The following is a 15,713-nucleotide window of genomic DNA, read 5'->3' as shown; positions in this document are numbered from 1 at the left end:
ATGGGGTGATGTGGATTGCAGCTATCAGTACCCCTGGTTCTGCTGTGACTGAAGGCTCCCTGTTCAGTCTGTGCTCTTGTTCAGCTCAGTGTTTGCACCCCAGTCTGTGAGCAGGGACTCAGAGGCTCAGTCCATCTGATCCTACAGTAGCTGTCTGACCTCCAGAGCAGGACAGGGTGTAGCCTAGAGAGCTGAAGAACCAGAATCCAGCCCGGTCATTAAGAGTGTGAGAGGGAGCAGCTCCCCCTCATTGTTATACCCAGGAGAGACGTGTGCTGTGATATACATTCTTACTGTCTCTTTATTATATTTATTTGAAAACAATAAACCATGTCATTGTCAGCATTGCCCTGGTGGAGACAGCAGCATAGACACAGTTTCATTGAAATGCATTTGAACAATACACTTGAAACAGGAAACACTAAATCTTGTTGTTGTGTGTTTTCTTTACAGATTCAGACCCCACAAGCCCCCCTTCCACTCCGGTCTCTCAAGGTATGCAGTGTAATCACTTCAGTGGATTCACAAACCACAGTAGAATGGCAATCTCATGTGTCATGTGAACCACTAGACCCCCCTGTGTCTGCTGGTTTTCATTCCAACTGAGCTCTCAGTTACTTAACTAGACCCTTAATTGAACTGATAATTTGCTTAATTAGACCTTTTAACTTGTTTTCAAATCTTAAACAGTTGCATATTTCAAGTTGGCTATAAGATTTTATAAGTAACTTGAACTGCAACTGTTTAAGAGCTGAAAACAAGTAATAATGTCTAATTAAGCAAATTATCAGTTCAATTAATGGTCTTGTTAAGTAATTGAGAGCTCTGTTGGAATGAAAACCAGCAGCTACAGGACCGAGTTTGAGAAGCCCTGATCTAAACCACTCACTGTAGACGTGTCAGTGCATTGAAATCCACTCATAGGAATGGTAATGAGGTCTAAACTCGCATGCAAGCATTCAAATGGTGCCTGACGGAAACATGTTTAAATCTGTTAAAAACTGCCCCAACATTAAACACTCATCTAAACATCTAAACACAAGAGTTCATCTTTGAAAGTCTACCTCTACACGTCTGCTTCTTGTGTTCTAGGTACCAGCACCTCACCTGAGCCCTGCACTTAACTCACGTTCTGTGCTGCACATTACAGACTACGTGGGTCTTATTGTTTGACATGGGGTTTATTTAATTATTCAGCTCAGTGTTTGCACCCCAGTCTGTGAGCAGGGACTCAGAGGCTCAGTCCATCTGATCCTACAGTAGCTGTCTGACCTCCAGAGCAGGGCAGGGTGTAGCCTAGAGATCTGAAGAACCAGATTCCAGCCCGGTCATTAAGAGTGTGAGAGGGAGCAGCTACCCCTCATTGTTATACCCAGGAGAGACGTGTGCTGTGATATACATTCTTACTGTCTATTTATTATATTAATTTGAAAAAAATAAACCATGTCATTGTCAGCATTGCCCCAGTGGAGACAGCAGCATAGACACAGTTTCATTGAAATGCATTTGAACAATACACTTGAAACAGGAAACACTAAATCTTGTTGTTGTGTGTTTTCTTTACAGATTCAGACCCCACAAGCCCCCCTTCCACTCCGGTCTCTCAAGGTATGCAGTGTAATCACTTCAGTGGATTCAGAACCACTGCATGAATCTGGCTTTGTTATAAACTTTCTTTTTTCTCTTTTTTCTATTTACAGAAGCAGAATCCTCGAGGCCCCCTTCCACTCCGGTCTCTCAAGGTAAGTGCAGTTTGAAGATGGCAGTTTGTTCAGTGTGATTGACAGCCCACACCATGAGTTATAAATGAATCTCAGTGTTGTTATCAACCTCACTAATTCAACAGTGAGTTCACCATTGTATCAGTTCAATTTGAATGTGGCTTTGTAATAAATGACTTATTGTTTGAATTTATTAGCATTTATTTATTGCCCTGGTGAGGACAGCACCACACACACACACACTGACACACACACTGACACTCACACACACACAGACACACACATACACACTGACAAACACACACACACACTGACACAGACACACACACAAATACACACTGACACACACACTGACACAGACACACACACAAATACACACTGACACACACACAAATACTCGCACACACATACAAACGCACACACACACTGACACACACACAGAGACACACTGACACACACACACACACATACACTGACACATACACACACACACACACGCACACGCACACACACATACACACACACAGGGTGTCGCTCATATATATTTAAACAATAATGTAGAAATGCAAATGATGTATTTTTACTCCTGCAAATCAAAACCTCTCAAGCCTTCTCTCATCAACAGCCTCTAAAGGTATGGACTGCACTAGTTCAGTTTGAATGTGGCTTTGTAATAAATTACTTATTGTTTGATTGTATTAGTATTTATTTATTGTCCTGGTGGAGACAGCAGCATAGACACAGATTCATTGAAATGCATTTGAACAATACACTTGAAACAGGAAACAGGAAACACTAAATCTTGTTGTTGTGTGTTTTCTTTACAGATTCAGACCCCACAAGCCCCCCTTCCACTCCGGTCTCTCAAGGTATGCAGTGTAATCACTTCAGTGGATTCACAAACCACAGTAGAATGGCAATCTCATGTCTCATGTGAACCACAAGACCCCCCTGTCTCTGCTGGTTTTCATTCCAACTGAGCTCTCAGTTACTTAACTAGACCCTTAATTGAACTGATAATTTGCTTAATTAGACCTTTTAACTTGTTTTCAAATCTTAAACAGTTGCATATTTCAAGTTAGCTATAACATTTGACAAGTAACTTGAACTGCAACTGTTTAAGAGCTGAAAACAAGTAATAATGTCTAATTAAGCAAATTATCAGTTCAATTAATGGTCTTGTTAAGTAATTGAGAGCTCTGTTGGAATGAAAACCAGCAGCTACAGGACCGAGTTTGAGAAGCCCTGATCTAAACCACTCACTGTAGACGTGTCAGTGCATTGAAATCCACTCATAGGAATGGTAATGAGGTCTAAACTCGCATGCAAGCATTCAAATGGTGCCTGACGGAAACATGTTTAAATCTGTTGAAAACTGCCCCAACATTAGACACTCCTCTAAACATCTAAACACAAGAGTTCATCTCTGAAAGTCTACCTCTACACGTCTGCTTCTTGTGTTCTAGGTACCAGCACCCCACCTGAGCCCTGCTCTTAACTCACGTTCTGTGCTGCACATTACAGACTACGTGGGTCTTATTGTTTGACATGGGGTTCATTTAATTATTCAGCTCAGGGTTTGCACCCCAGTCTGTGAGCAGGGACTCAGAGGCTCAGTCCATCTGATCCTACAGTAGCTGTCTGACCTCCAGAGCAGGGCAGGGTGTAGCCTAGAGATCTGAAGAACCAGAAACCAGCCCGGTCATTAAGAGTGTGAGAGGGAGCAGCTCCCCCTCATTGTTATACCCAGGAGAGACGTGTGCTGTGATATACATTCTTACTGTCTATTTATTATATTTATTTGAAAACCAATAAACCATGTCATTGTCAGCATTGCCCCGGTGGAGACAGCAGCATAGACACAGTTTCATTGAAATGCATTTGAACAATACACTTGAAACAGGAAACACTAAAACATGTCGTCGTGTGTTTTCTTTACAGATTCACACCCCACAAGCCCCTCTTCCACTCCAGTCTCTCAAGGTAAGTGCAGTTTGAAGATGGCAGTTTGTTCAGTGTGATTGACAGCCCACACCATGAGTTATAAATGAATCTCCGTGTTCTTATCAACCTCACTAATTTAACAGGGAGTTCACCATTGCCCTGCTGAGGACAGCACCACACACACACGCACACACACCCAGACACACACAACGTCACTCAAATATATTTAAACAATAATGTAAAAAGGCAAATTATGTATTTTTTACTCCTGCAAATCCAAACCTCTCAAGCCTTCTCTCAACACCAGCCTCTAAAGGTATGGAGTGCACTCGTTCAGTTTGAATGTGGCTTTGTAATAAATGACTTATTGTTTGAATTTATTATTATTTATTTATTGTCCTGATGGAGACAGCAGCATAGACACAGTTTCAATGAAATGCATTTGAACAATACACTTGAAACAGGAAACACTAAATCTTGTTGTTGTGTGTTTTCTTTACAGATTCAGACCCCACAAGCCCCCCTTCCACTCCGGTCTCTCAAGGTATGCAGTGTAATCACTTCAGTGGATTCAGAACCACTGCAGGAATCTGGCTTTGTTATCAACTTTCTTTTTTCTCTCTTTCTTGTTACAGAAGCAGAATCCTCGAGCCCCCCTTCCACTCCTGTCTCTCAAGGTAAGTGCAGTTTGAAGATGGCAGTCTGTTCAGTGTGACTGACAGCTCACCTCACGTGTCATGTGATCCACTAGACCAGAGAGGGCAAAAGTGGTCCCTTCCACTCCTGGTCTTTGTTCCAACCCTGTTCTAAATTGTTTAATTAAACCAATTAAACCTCCATCCAGTTCCTGAAGTAGTTTACTGATCTCATTCCACCTGTTAAAGCTGGATTGGAATGGCCCTCCAGCACCGTGATTGGACACCCCTGCACTAGAGCTTTATAAGCTGTGGGAGAGTGTGTGCAACTATTCAGCAACAACACTAGGATAGCACAAGGTTGTCTTTCGGCTTGGCATCCTAATCCATAGTTACATTATATTGTACAGTACAAAGAATATGTCTTTTTAAACAAAATCTGACAGTCACCCTGCACTCATATGATTTTCTCATCAGTAGGCTGTGCTGCAGTATGTACAGGTTACATTGTTGCATGTGAGATGCAAGTGCAGTCTGACTCACGGATAATCTGAACCACAGTGCAGGCTGATGGCAGCTGTAGAAGCACAATTTAAATATTACTGCAAACATTAAACCAACACTCATGATTGGCACATGAATAGCACGAGAGTCACACATCTAAAAGCCTATTAAAGTCAATTACATTATTATTATTATTATTATTATTATTATTATTATTATTATTATTATTATTATTATCGTTATCATTATCATCATCACCAGGCACTCCAGTCCCTGAGGAGCTCCACCTGATCTCTCACAGTATGGTCTGGCCGGAGGCTTGGCAGTACTGCAGGGATCGCTACACTGACCTAGTGAGCCTCACAAGCCTGGCTGCACAGAACAGAGTGTCGGAGCTCGTCAGGAACAGCACTGCATCGCGATTCTGGATCGGCCTGCACAGAACTGTTGTGTATGATAACTGGTACTGGGTTGCTGGTAAGGATAAGAAGGCCCATCTAAACTACACTAACTGGGCCCCCGGGGAGCCCAACAATCCTTACTATGAGCATTGTGGGGAGATGGTGCTGCGGGAGGATGGGGGGGCTGAGTGGAATGATCTGTGCTGCTATGAACAGCTCCCCTTTATCTGTTTCAAAGATTAAAAACATCCTGAAAAGCTTTTACAGCAGTGGCTCTCAAACTATCTCCAGCTGGGACCCCTTTTAAAGGCACTTTAGTCTGAAAAAAAACATTTACTAAGAAAATGATAGAAATATCTCAATCTAAATTGTGTGAACATGGAATGTGTGAATAATAAAGCAGAAAGAAATCTCGTATCTGACAGAGTTTGCAATGCCATGTCTGCTCTCTATAAAGAGCTGCTCCAATGCACTGCAGTCATCATGGATGGAAGGTCTGCTTGAGATGTGGTCATTAAAAACCTTTCTGTGACCTCCAGGGGGTCCCAACCCCCAGTCTGAGAACCACTGTCTCCACAGAACCCAGAGCTTTACTATAGAGTAGTGCAACAAAATACTACATATTCCTATCGAAGAAAATCCTATGTAGCAATCTTTAATGATATACATCACTGTGATATTCCATTCTGTACTTGTTTAATATCTTATTGTGTGTGTGTGTTCTGTACAAGGCTCGACATTAACGTACATTTGAAAGCATTTTGCTACCAAAACTCTTAATTTGCTACTAGTTTTTTCCATGCAGTAGCATTTTTCTGATCCCTTACGCTGCAGTTTATATGACCGACCCTGAGTGAACACGCCGATGAATAAATGAACAGCTTAAGTAACCACACGGACAAACTTCAGCGAGACACTCACGCATGCGCATATCTCAAAGCAGTGCAGAATTCTGTACGACAGCGTCCGGTGAAGATACACACGCGAGGCCCACAATGCAAATCATATTGAGTACAAATACTGTCACTAATCACAACGTGCATACAATTTAAAAGTTTATTTTAGAGACCAAAAGTAAAATTAAATAACTGATAAAACATAACAATGTTATAATATAACAGACAGTGACCTACAGGATATGAAGTTTATTCGGTGTCTATAAAATGCTAATTTAATCTGTATGGAGAATAGAGGCTCCAGTCTTGTTATAATGTTAATCCTGGTTTCACCCACGCGAAAAATGAACACATAATAGAGAGAGAATTATTACTTTATCAAAATTATATCTATGAAAAAAAATATATATATATATAATAAATAAATCAGGAGCAGATAGCTAGCTATAACGCTACCATGATCCAAGTAACGTCTTCCTTGCTTTATCAGTACGAATAAGAGACGGGACACAATATTGAGGTGCATTAATTTATCTATCTATTCATTTATCTATCCAGGTTTCTTTTTAGGTGATAGGTATCTAGGTGATAGTTTAGGTTATTCAGTCTATTTAAAACAGTCGGTAGCTGTTTTATTTTTTTAATATATTATTATTAGTTGAATAAACCTCTACTAAATAAGACCATTTTTTATTATTATTTGTTTATTTAGCAGACGCTTTTATCCAAGGCGACTTACAGAGACTAGGGTGTGTGAACTATGCATCAGCTGCAGAGTCACTTACAACTACGTCTCACCCGAAAGACGGAGCACAAGGAGGTGAAGTGACTTGCTCAGGGTCACACAATGAGTCAGTGGCTGAGGTGGGATTTGAACGGGGGACCTTCTGGTTACAAGCCCTTTTTTTAACCACTGGACCACACAGCCTCCTTTCCAGGCAGCTAGCAAATCCTCACTACTGCCTTAAAAAGATAGCTCTATGGCTCTATGATTCTCTATTGTTTCTGCTCCGAGCATGATCTCCCGTGCTTACTAACTATTCCAGCAATCACGGCTTCTGAAAAGACTCCTCAAGGCTGATTGTGATGAAGCGAGGTGGGGAAGCATACAAGTGTTGCTCATACTTCAGTGTACAATGCTTCAGGGCTTCATTGCGCTGCACAACGCTAATATGCTTCCCCACCTCACTTCCTCACAATCAGCCTTGAGGAGTCTTTTCCAAAGCTGCTTCACTTGTTTTTTTTTAATTCTGGATCCACAGCTGTTTAAAATGCAGCGCGTAGATAAACTGCTGCATCCTGGTACCTTTGCTGTGGCTCACTTGGTCTGATTGAGGATGCAGCAGCAGCTTGGTTTTAGTTATTATCATCAAGAACGCTGCCTTTGAAATATCTTCATGTTCCCAACTGAAGTATAAAACACAAGCAAACAAAAAGGGGTCCAGTGATAATATTGTGGGGTCAGTAAACTTTCAAAAAATGAATCGGACCACCTTGGTTAGCAGTGCTTTAATGTAGGATAGAGGGGAGAAGCACAGAGGGGGGTCGGGTTAACTTGCCATTCTCATTACTGTTTCTTTTAAGCACTTTCTTGTCTTTAAATATAACAATAGTTTTACAATATTGTGTTAGTTTTTACATAGTTAGAAGTTTTTACATATTTTAGAAAGTGTGTCTGTAGTTGGGCCTGTATGAGGTCATCAGCACCAGTATACAAAAACTCCACTTGGAAAACAAAAGAGAAAGAAACCTTTTATTTTCCTTGTTTGCACTTTTGTGTTGCCTCCCTGAGCTGCAGCAGAGCGGACAGTCATACCCTCTGCTGCTGCAGGTAGTGGCAGGAGTGAGTCTGGTTAGGGTTAGGCCTGTTTAGTGACATCAGAGTGACACAAAGAGTGGCCAGAAAGCTTCAAGGAGGGAGGAAGCTTGTGTGCCTGCCTGCCTGCAGCTGAAACGACCTGCCTCTAGGGAATGCAAACAAACTGGACAGCCAACAATGCCTGGTTTCTGATGAAGCAGATTGCACCTCGTGCTATTCTATTGAATGTAGTAAACAGGCACACCGTAGTTATATTTGAATATGATGCTGCAGTTTTAACTAAACAGGAAACATGTAATAGAGTGAGTCATAGCTCACTGTTTATAGTCTGTATTTCTGTGTGGATTTCTTGGGATTATAAGATTAATAAAGGTTTACTGTTTGAATCATCAGTCTTTTTGTTTCTTGATTTCTGTATATATAACAATTATCACTATATCACTAAGAACTTCACAACATTTTAATCATCCTGAAATATAATCCACTGTTACAGAGGAGCTGGTCTAAACACAAGACGTTTGGAGTTATGCTGCCACCTACTGTTCCTACTGAGGTACTGCAGGATTTATAAAGATACTAGGCAAGATATCAACTATACTACATTGCAGACAGCAACTTTGTTCTTCATATTTCAATTGGTTTATTCAGTATATATGAATTGATATATTTTAAAGATCATGTACAAAATAAAAAGGCTATACTGTTTAAAGTGATAAAAACACAATAGTACAACACTACACTTTGTACTATTATTATTTATTTATTTAAATAATACATACCAAGACCAAGACCGAGACCAAACATACTGAGGCCAAGACCGAGACCAAACGTACAAAGACCAAGATCAAGACTGAGACCAAGACCAAACATACTGAGACCGAGACCAAATGTACCGAGACCAAACGTACCGAGACCGAGACCAAACATACCGACACCAAGACTGAGACCAAACATACTGAGACCAAGACCGAGACCAAACGTACAAAGACCGAGATCAAGACTGAGACCAAGACCAAACATACCCAGACCGAGACCAAATGTACCGAGACCAAGACTGAGACCAAACGTACAGAGACCGAGACCAAACATACCGACACCATGACTGAGACCAAACGTACTGAGACCAAGACCGAGACCAAACGTACCGAGACCGAGACCAAGACCAAGACCAAACATACCGAGACCAAACGTACTGAGACCAAGACCAAACGTACCAAGACAAAACATACTGAGACCAAGACCAAAACCAAAACAGAGACTAAACATACCGAGACCAAACGTACCAAGACCGAGACCAAACATAAACATATATTTTTGTTGTGACCAACCAAACTAAATTAATTTTTGCTAGAAGAATAAGAACAACAACGATAATAACTATTTATTGTTTGAAAGCTAATTTTCTTTTGATAAACCAAATAAACACAAAAAATGCAACAACTGAAAAATGTGTTCTATTGACTTTTTCCAGTTACAATCAATTCACTTACACACTACATACCCTGAAAAGGTGTATAAAAACATTTACATTAAATAGTTACATATAATTGGAAACATCTTAAAGAGGGTCCTGATCAAAATGGAAGACTTGACAGGTATGTACAGACAGTCATATTTCTCTGCATTTGTGTTACTCACACCATTTTGTTAAGGTAACTAATATATCACAGGAAATGTATTTGGTGGCAGGAGGACAGTTTGCTTCATGGGGGAGGCTGAGAGACACTGTAGAAGTCTGATGTGTTAAATTTAGTAATGTGAATGCTGCTCTACAGTATAATGGCTACATTATGTTGTATAATAGCTGTCAATGTATACATGTGAGTGAAATTATTATTATTATTATTATTATTATTATTATTATTATTATTATTATTATTTTAATTTAGGCGTTGCCAATTTGGAATGGACAATTATTTTTAGGCTCAGCTCACCGCTATCACCCCTGCGCTGACGGGAGGGTGAAGATGAACACACGCTGTCCTCAGAAGCGTGTGCATTTAGCTGACCACTTTTTTTCACACTGCGGACTCACCATGCAGCCACCCAAGAGCTACAGCGTCGGAGGACAACACAGCTATCGGGCAGCTTACTGGCAAGCCCGCAGGCGCCCGGCCAGACTACAGGGGTCGCTGGTGTGCGGTGAGCCGAGGACACCCTGGGCGACCTAAAACCTCCCTCCCCCCAGGTGGCGCTCGGCCAATTGAGCGCCGCCCCCTGGGAGCTCCCATCCACGGTCGGCAAAGGAATAGCCTGGACTCGAACTCGCTATGTCCAGACTATAGGGCACATCCTGCACTCCACGCAGAGCGCCTTTACTGGATGCGCCACTCGGGAGCCCCATGTGAGTGAATTTTGAAGGATAAAAAAGGATATATGATAAAAGAGGAAATAAAATAATCTTGAATGTTTATGAATGAGACCAATCTGTGTGCTGCCTGCTATCAAGACCAAGACCAGACCCAACATGCCGAAACCAAGACCCAGACCAGACGTGCTGAGCCTGAGACCCAGACCAAACATGCCGAGCCCAAGACCCGACGTGCTGAGACCGAGACCAAGACCTTGACCTTAAAATGTGGCCTCGAGATCGGCCTTGAGACTCCATCTCTGCTTCCGATTGATCCATTTCTCATTGTAAACAAAAACAAATCTTAGAACTGCCAACCGACACAGAATATAGCGAAAAATAATTCATACTGCTCAATCCTTTACTTGAACACATTACAATTCATAGCAATATAGAGTTAATATAAATGTAGTATAACTATGGAGATAGTGATATCTGGTAGCCCTTCTTGACACACAGCACATTGCGATCGTATAGAAAGCATCGGTCATTGTGTTGTTGTTATTATTATTATTATTATTATTAACCACGTCGATGCACGTACAGTACAGGAGGACACCTGACAGTTTAGCACTATGCAGTTCATGTACCGAGTTACAAACGGGCCGGCGCTGCACAGAGCGGGACAAACTGTGCGATTCAAATCTCCTGCAGTACTACAGACGAGCTGCCGATAGTCATCTCTGATTAACCCAACATGAATATAAATCCGATCCGAACTCAGTCTGTTTCAAAGAGCACTCACAGTGACGGCGCCGGAGAGTCTGCGAGCAGGTTTAATAATAATGAATGAGCCTGCTGTGTCTGCTCGAGTCTCGCATCAAACTCACTCACTCATTACACACTCCTGTACCACACACAGGGTTTCTAGCGGGTGTAGTGAATTCAATTCCAATAACTCACCGCTCTCTTTCTCTCTCTACCTTATATTCTTTCTGTTTTCTCGTGTCTTTTTCTCCAAGCAACCCAAACAATGTAACTTCTGATTCCGACTGGTGCATGGATTTAAAGATCCCCCCATAGGGGAAACCAGTGCCTACATGTTGTTAAGTACCGGTTTGCTAATACCTCACTTGGGGCTCACACCAGGGACTACTTCCAGTAAGAGATGTATAAACCATAGTGAACAAAATAAATAAAAACTTGCATTCATAACAAAAAACAAACATATTAGGCCCATATAAATCTACACACTTTTTGTGATGCTGGAACAGGGTATATATATATAAGGGGTGTTGATAATTTCACCCTAAACTTGCATACTGAAAGTAACATGTCAAAGCAAGAAGAAATCTAATCAGCAGAATATGCCTGTGTAATCACAACTCAGAGGCAGGCAGACCTATGGCATCACACATGGGACTACAGACACAGGCAAGGGATTCTGGGAATTGTAGTTTGTTTGCAGCATTGTGATGGACTAATTGTATAATGAGATGGCACCGTTATTGTAGGTGAAGTGTCTGTTATGCTCATTCGGCCCAGATTGATTAATTGAGAGAGAAACCAGAATAAGATCTGTAAATAATTGGCTAGAGGCAGAAAGAAAGGCAGAAGAAAACAAAACACCAAGGCAGGACTCGGACTAGAGAGATAGACGTACTATCAATTTTCAATTGTCCTTCTTTTTATTGTCTTCTTAACCAAAGACACTGGCATCATAAAGAACATTATATGTTTTGACTTTAATAATTAAATTCTTTATTGATGTCAGTTTTTTTTATTTCTGTTTTAATGTCTGCGTGAGCAAGACAGACAGTCTGACAGCCGCTAACTTTGACCTTATTTCTGATTGGTCCATTGCGATGCGAACAGCGCGTAGCAAAATACAAATAAAACAAATGTATTTCTATATTTGCTCGCTTCATTCATGCCGCTTGCTTCGCTTGTGTTGTGCATTACTGCATTTAAATCAATAGTTTTCATTATTTTTGCTCGCGTCCGGTGTGCATAGCGCTTTTAACATGCAAGCCCATTCCCATTGACGCGTTTGATTAAGCAATGTATTGTAGCGTTTCACGCAGTAGGCAGAACAGAAGAAGCACCCTACAATAACCATAGACCTAGCTGTTTGCCCTGGAACGACCAAATAAACGTACAACGCCCCCTTTTATAACTTAGCTCCGTCCCTTTATGCTAATCGAGTGCCGGAGCGAACAGCTATCCCATTGGTCCCCAGCCGCAAACCAGGACCAATGGGCACACACAACTAACAGCCAATGACAGGGAGCAGGGCGCACCCTGCGTGCAGGACAGCTCGCACAGCCACAGAGACAGAGCGAACCCGCAGCTACAGGGAATACAGACGAGGGGAGGAACACAATACAGCGGTAATAACAGCACCCAGACAGGGGAGACAAGAGCGAATACACAACACGAAACACAAACACACGGACCGCTACAGTATGCTGCAGAGCTGCGCTTACACTCCGACTTTTAAGAATGTGTTTGTTAACATTCATTTATTGAGCCTTTTTTTTTTTTTTTTTTTACAGAACTGCCCCTTTAGTCACAGTCACGCCCCCCGTGTCTATATATAAATTACTGACTCATAATATTTGTGATTTGATTACACCAGCAGGTGAACTGATAATGTATGGATGTTATTTTGTGAAAACAATACAATATTAATAAATAAATAAATAAATAAATAAATAAATAACAGTACAACATTTTATAAATAAATACATGATACACCAAACTGTAGCACATTCGTTTATTCTTAATATCATAACAAATATACTTATTATAAATACGTCTGTTTTATTTGTTGGAAAACGGCCTGGAACTGAAGTAAAGTGCTTTTTAATTCAGTGTTATTTGAGTATTTAAAATATGGTTATCTTCATCTAAATTAAAATGCCAGCAACGGTGTGTTAATTAAACGAACCGCCTGACGCCGCTCGGAACTTTCGCATTTTTAAATCCTAACGGTCTCTGCTCAGCGGAGTGGAATGTTCAGGAGCCGGTTGCCTAGCAGCGTCTCCGCCTCCTTCTCTCTCGTTGTGCTATAAGTCATAAACGGCTGGTTTGTGCTTTTATATTGAAGTTCAGTACGATCATTAATGTAGCATTATCGATTTTGTTAACGGTAAAAAAAAAAATAATTATGTAAGGACTGGGAATAATCGACCCGCATAAGTGTAATCCTCTAAGTGTATAGCTAAATATTTATGAAAAAAACGGCCATACAAGTAAGCGTGTTAAAGTGGGACTAATAATAATAATAATAACGTAATATCAGAACTACTGATACATGCTTACTGATATTAACTTTTTATGAAGTGCTCACTATCATACGAATGGGTCCAGTCTTTTTCGGTTTTTTTTCTCTTTTAATCGCTGAAATCCATTTTACCCTCCTGTCTGGATCAGCAGGAATCCTGTAGAAGGAAACTTTATATTTCTGTCTAAAAGAATCAGGCATTAATGTAATGTTACCACGCTAGCCATTTTGGTCATCTTCCATAGTAATGCTGACTGTGAATCATATACCAAAAATAATCTTTACAAGTTTTTATTAGTAATAATTATTTTAAAAATCTCGAGCACATTAACAATAATGTAAACCATATGACAATGCCACCTTCACTTCACAGTCTATAACAATTAGTATATATAGGGATGATACATTAAAACAAACTCTAAATCTATCAGTTTCTTATAGTGAAGTTAATTAAACTAGTTACCACAGATTATATTATTGCAGTTTATATAAAATACTTGGCTCTATCAGTTTCATAAAGTCTCTCCGCGTCCCAGCTCCGGTCTGCAGCGCGGAATCTCCTTCACAAGTCCGGCTCTCCCTCTCACAATATTCCTCCGCATTTATAAAGGCAGTAGATGATTGGCAGGGCGGGGAGATCAAGCAGCGAGCCGCTGGCAAGCAGAGCCGTGGAACGGGAGACGCGGTTGCTAAGCAACAGAGGGGGGGCGTGCATTGGGCAGACAGTCCTTCAGCCAATCGGAGTTTCGCTCGTATAGTTCCATAGAGGAAAGAGAGAAAGTAGTTTGGGGGGGTCCAGTGAAGCAAATACATCAAACCACACTCGAGATGAGAAATAATAATAAAGAGCTGAACAACAAAACACACATTTATATAAATAAATCAACACACACACACACAATACACATTTATCAAATAATAATATGAGAAACACAATCCATACGTGAATAATAATAATAATAACAATAACAACAACAACAACAACAACAACAACAAGACCCTACTACAATCGCACAGTTTCGTTTTTCAAAGCTGGTAAAGGATTTACTCGTGAGTCAGGGCAGTACATGTGCTTATAATAGTGACTGTATCCGATTGGGGAGCTCCGATTGGCTGGCTGGCTGACAAGAGGGGAGCTCCGATTGGCTGGCTGGCTGACAAGTGGGGAGCTCCGATTGGCTGGCTTGTTGACAAGAGGGGAGCTCCGATTGGCTGGCTGGATGACAAGATGTGAGCTTCGATTGGCTGGCTGGATGACAAGAGGAGCTCTGATTGGCTGGTTTGGTGACAAGAGAGGGAGCTCCGATTGGCTGGCTGGGTGCAGCGGGAAGGAGAGAGCTTGCTAAGCAGACATTTTGAAGAGGAGAGCGACAATCACATCTGATAAATATTCTTTTCTCTAAGGAATGTAAACTGTTCCGAACACGCGTCTAGAGCTATCGGGAGTGCAGCCTGAACCTTATAGTAATGATCTACCGGTATACTTGGAAGAATAGATATTTGTAGATATTTCGTTCTTGTGTCTGATTCAAACGTCGATAGATCTACTCGTTGTAGTTTTTATGGTCCGGTTTCTGCTCATGAGAGACGAACACAATGCTTGTGTGAACGCACATTTCAATTTAGACACACGGATGCGACTAGAAATCACTAAAGGTTGAATATAAACAATAAACGAGATTCATTTATAAAGCTGAAAAGTATAAAACAAAAGAGAAAAAAGAACCTCACAGTCGGATCTAAACTCAAAGCTCAATCGTAATGCACTCTGGGAATGTAGTTTATTGGTGTCCACTGCCCACTGTTAATCACACATTAAAAACTACAAATCCCATAACCGCCAGTTTCACTGAATTAACAACCGACAGTTCAACCAACAGTGGCTAAAAGATTTCCCCTGGCTTCAGTTTGACAGTGTTAAAAAAAATGCATGTGCCCGTTTTATCAGGATGCAGGGGAACTGATGGCAGGCCAGAGTGCATTTTTAACAGGGAGCCAGGAGTTCAAACATGAAAATATCTTAAACACAGCGCTTCAAAACGACACGCAGTGTGCGGAGAGGCAGCTCAGCGCGCTGCCATGAACAGCAAGCAGCGCCTTCTGAGGAACATGCGAGCAGGCAGCTAAAAACAAACAACCGTCCATTTTAATTGTGTTGATGCAAAAGTATTGAACTGCACAAGTGTTGTGTAAGAAAGGAAGGAAACAAAGATCTGT

General features: G+C 41.1%; 2 protein-coding genes across 2 annotated transcripts in view; both read left to right on the top strand.

The window, feature by feature from the left end:
- LOC131696665 (zinc finger protein ZFP2-like) overlaps positions 1 to 15,713 on the top strand; it is a 273,747-nt gene that overhangs the window by 55,564 nt on the left and 202,470 nt on the right. The window lies entirely within an intron of this gene.
- On the top strand, positions 1,564 to 6,765 carry LOC131721160 (E-selectin-like). The gene is made up of 6 exons (XM_059014448.1): positions 1,564 to 1,608; positions 1,701 to 1,742; positions 3,663 to 3,704; positions 4,168 to 4,209; positions 4,301 to 4,342; positions 5,066 to 6,765. Exon 6 carries the CDS (start codon positions 5,107 to 5,109, stop codon positions 5,446 to 5,448), a length of 342 nt encoding a protein of 113 aa, XP_058870431.1. The 5' UTR covers positions 1,564 to 1,608; positions 1,701 to 1,742; positions 3,663 to 3,704; positions 4,168 to 4,209; positions 4,301 to 4,342; positions 5,066 to 5,106; the 3' UTR covers positions 5,449 to 6,765.

The sequence above is a fragment of the Acipenser ruthenus genome, chromosome 48 (assembly GCF_902713425.1).
Source record: "Acipenser ruthenus chromosome 48, fAciRut3.2 maternal haplotype, whole genome shotgun sequence".
NCBI classification, from domain to species: domain Eukaryota; kingdom Metazoa; phylum Chordata; class Actinopteri; order Acipenseriformes; family Acipenseridae; genus Acipenser; species Acipenser ruthenus.
Note: the sequence above shows the minus strand (reverse complement) of the source record. Positions and strands in the feature narration are given on the sequence as shown.